At 61.6% G+C, this 2,558-nt stretch overlaps 1 protein-coding gene across 6 annotated transcripts in view; it reads right to left on the reverse strand.

The window, feature by feature from the left end:
- Positions 1-2,558, reverse strand: part of TNK2 (tyrosine kinase non receptor 2) — a 62,298-nt gene that overhangs the window by 9,740 nt on the left and 50,000 nt on the right. For all 6 annotated transcript variants that reach the window (XM_026650130.2, XM_026650126.2, XM_029911095.1 and 3 more), the window contains exon 10: positions 1,762-1,956. In XM_026650130.2, the coding sequence (XP_026505915.1) occupies positions 1,762-1,956 (195 nt within the window). The remainder of the gene's footprint in view (positions 1-1,761; positions 1,957-2,558) is intronic.

Genomic DNA, 2,558 nt, shown 5'->3' on the forward strand with positions numbered 1-2,558 from the left:
CTAGCAGGGGGCTGCGGGTCGGGATTGGGGGGCACTACAGAGCTGGGCACAGCCCCAGCCATCACCGGTTATTCCATGTCGGCCATGTGTGGAGGTCAGGCGGCACGACCCAGCTCCCCAGACACCACGTTCCCGCCTCCCCGCTCTCCGGGCCGCCCCCTGCCTGGTGGCCTGGCTGAACGCGACAGCCGGACGTGGGCTGACCTGAATCCAGCTAGCGCGTAGCAACAGCAGTGCAGGCTGCGCAGCGCGGGTGACGCCAGCCTGGCCTGGACCCTGGGCACATCCTCGGTTCGCGAGACCAGGCTGCCCTGCCCTGTGCCAGCTGGATTCAAGCTGGCTCGGGTAGGCCCAGGCCCAGCTCTGCTCCACAGATGTACCCCGAGGGAGGGCTCCTGTCCACACTACTAAGTCCTGTGTCACAGACCCCATCCGGGCTCAGACAGGATCCACTCACTGCTGGTCCTCCCGAGGAGTTCAAGCCAACGTTAGGCATCCCAGCCGGGGCGGGGGCAGAGGCTGCTTTGTGGGGTCTTGGACCTAATTCTCCTGCTGCTCCAGGCCGTCTCAGCCTCTGCGGGCGCCGGCTCGCTGAGCTGAGCTGAGCTTTATCGCCAGTTTCTGCCCGCCCCGTCTCACTGAAGTTCTTGGCACTGTGCCTTGGTGGGAATGGGAACCAAGAGGCTAAAACTCTCCTGGCATGATCCCTGACACGTCTCAGACACCCAGAGAGCTGGACAAGCATGGGGGGGAAAACAGTACGTGCCTCTGACTTTAAACCCACTGTCCCGATTCCCCAAAAGAAGCTTATTTCTTAGAGCTCAACGGGATCTACAAAACACGCCCAGTTTGACCCCCGGTATTTGCATCGTTTCTCTGTCACACACGGGGATGTGGGGTTTTTCATGGACACACAGAATTCAAAAATGGCTGAACCAAAACTGAGCAAACCTCTCCCGGGAGCCGAGAGCAAGTGTGGGCCACGTCACGGATTTGGTTTGGAAATCTGTGAGCAACCACGAAAGGGAGGTTTTAACAGAAGCTGGAACTAACATGTATGCTATAAACATGCACAACCAACAGGGGAAACTTCCCGCCTCACTGAAATGCAGCCACCTCTGGGGTGGAGCGAGGCAGCTGTTTAACAGCTCAGAGCAACACATGGCAGTTTAGGGCCCACCCCATTAGAAGGGAAAGGGGTTCCTCAAAGATAGGCCTCCTGTAGTGCTCACACAGCGCTGTGACCCCAAACTCTCAGGCAAAGGGCCCAGGGGCCAGGAGAGGTCTGCACCTTGGGCTGAACCCCCACCCAGGGATCAGCGCCTCCTGCTGCATTGCCAGCTCCTGCTGCCCCCTGCCCGAGGGCTGGCGTGCCCGAGCCCCTCCCAAAGCCCCAGCAGGGGTGAGGGCAGAACAGCCATGCACACGAGCGCCCCGTTAGTACGAAGAGAGGGGGTGGAAGTTAGACTCCACAAGCTACGCGGTCCCCACGCAGCATGATTCCTGGCATCTCCCCCCACTCCCTGTGGGCTCCCCAGTAGCCTGCGCCCCTTCCGGGGGGCAAGGAGGGGAGGGTCACGGACAGGGTGGACCGGCCTGCAAACCAAACAGCCACACGGGCCCCCCACATCCCCTCAGGCTCCGTGCCCACAGAAGGCAGGCGACCCGCGGCCCCCACCCCACCAGGCCGTCCCTGCACCCAGGGCCGTGGGGAGCGGAGAAGAGGCAGAGGAAAGCAGAGCAGAGGGACGTGGTTCTTACTCATCGATCTTATCAGGGAAGCCCCAGCAGTGCTGTGGGTTGGTGTCTCCATGGCCAGTGTGGATGAAGCTGTTTTTTAGCGGCTGGCTGATGTCGTGGGCCGACAGCCCTGCCACGGAGGTCACCGTGTTTCGCGGGAACTGCCCCACTTTAAGGGTCCTCTTATTCTGACCCCGCCACCAATAATTCTCAGCCCTAAGGAACAAAAAGGCCCTGGTTACTGACCCGTCCAACCACGGCCAGCGCTGCCAAGTGAGACTCGGGCACCGCAGGGCCCTCCCAGCGCCGGCCAGGATTGTCCCCGGTTTGCACACGGGGATAAGGGACTCGCCCAAGTTCACCCGGCCAGTCAGTAGCAGAATCTGGAGTCCTGTGTCCCAGGTCCCAGCTGGGACCAACGTGCCCCGCTCCCCTCTCAAGAGCCAGGAGCAGATCTGCACTGCCCCGCCCCTCAGGCTGTCACTGGCCCGAGCGGAATCACTGCACCCATTAGTGAAATGCAGCCACCTCTGGGGTGGAAGGTGGCAGCTGCTTAGCACGGCACAGCAACACTGCACTGGGGGATTTTGGGGAGCTGTGTACAATGCCCCAGGTGGGGTTTGCCCAGGACACTGGCCTGACGCCCGACGGCCCCAGGAATTGCTGTGGGATGGTCAATGGCCACCGCTGGCTGGGACCTCAGGTACCCATCAAATCGGAAAGAGGCACAAGCAGCAGCCCTAGGACCACATTGGGGCGCTGACTCTGAGGGGAGAAGGACCACAGTGAACTGCCCCCACAGTGCCCCCCGCTGACCC

This window comes from Terrapene carolina, unplaced genomic scaffold, assembly GCF_002925995.2.
Source record: "Terrapene carolina triunguis isolate 2854851 unplaced genomic scaffold, T_m_triunguis-2.0 Scaffold88, whole genome shotgun sequence".
Classification (NCBI taxonomy): Eukaryota; Metazoa; Chordata; order Testudines; family Emydidae; genus Terrapene; species Terrapene triunguis.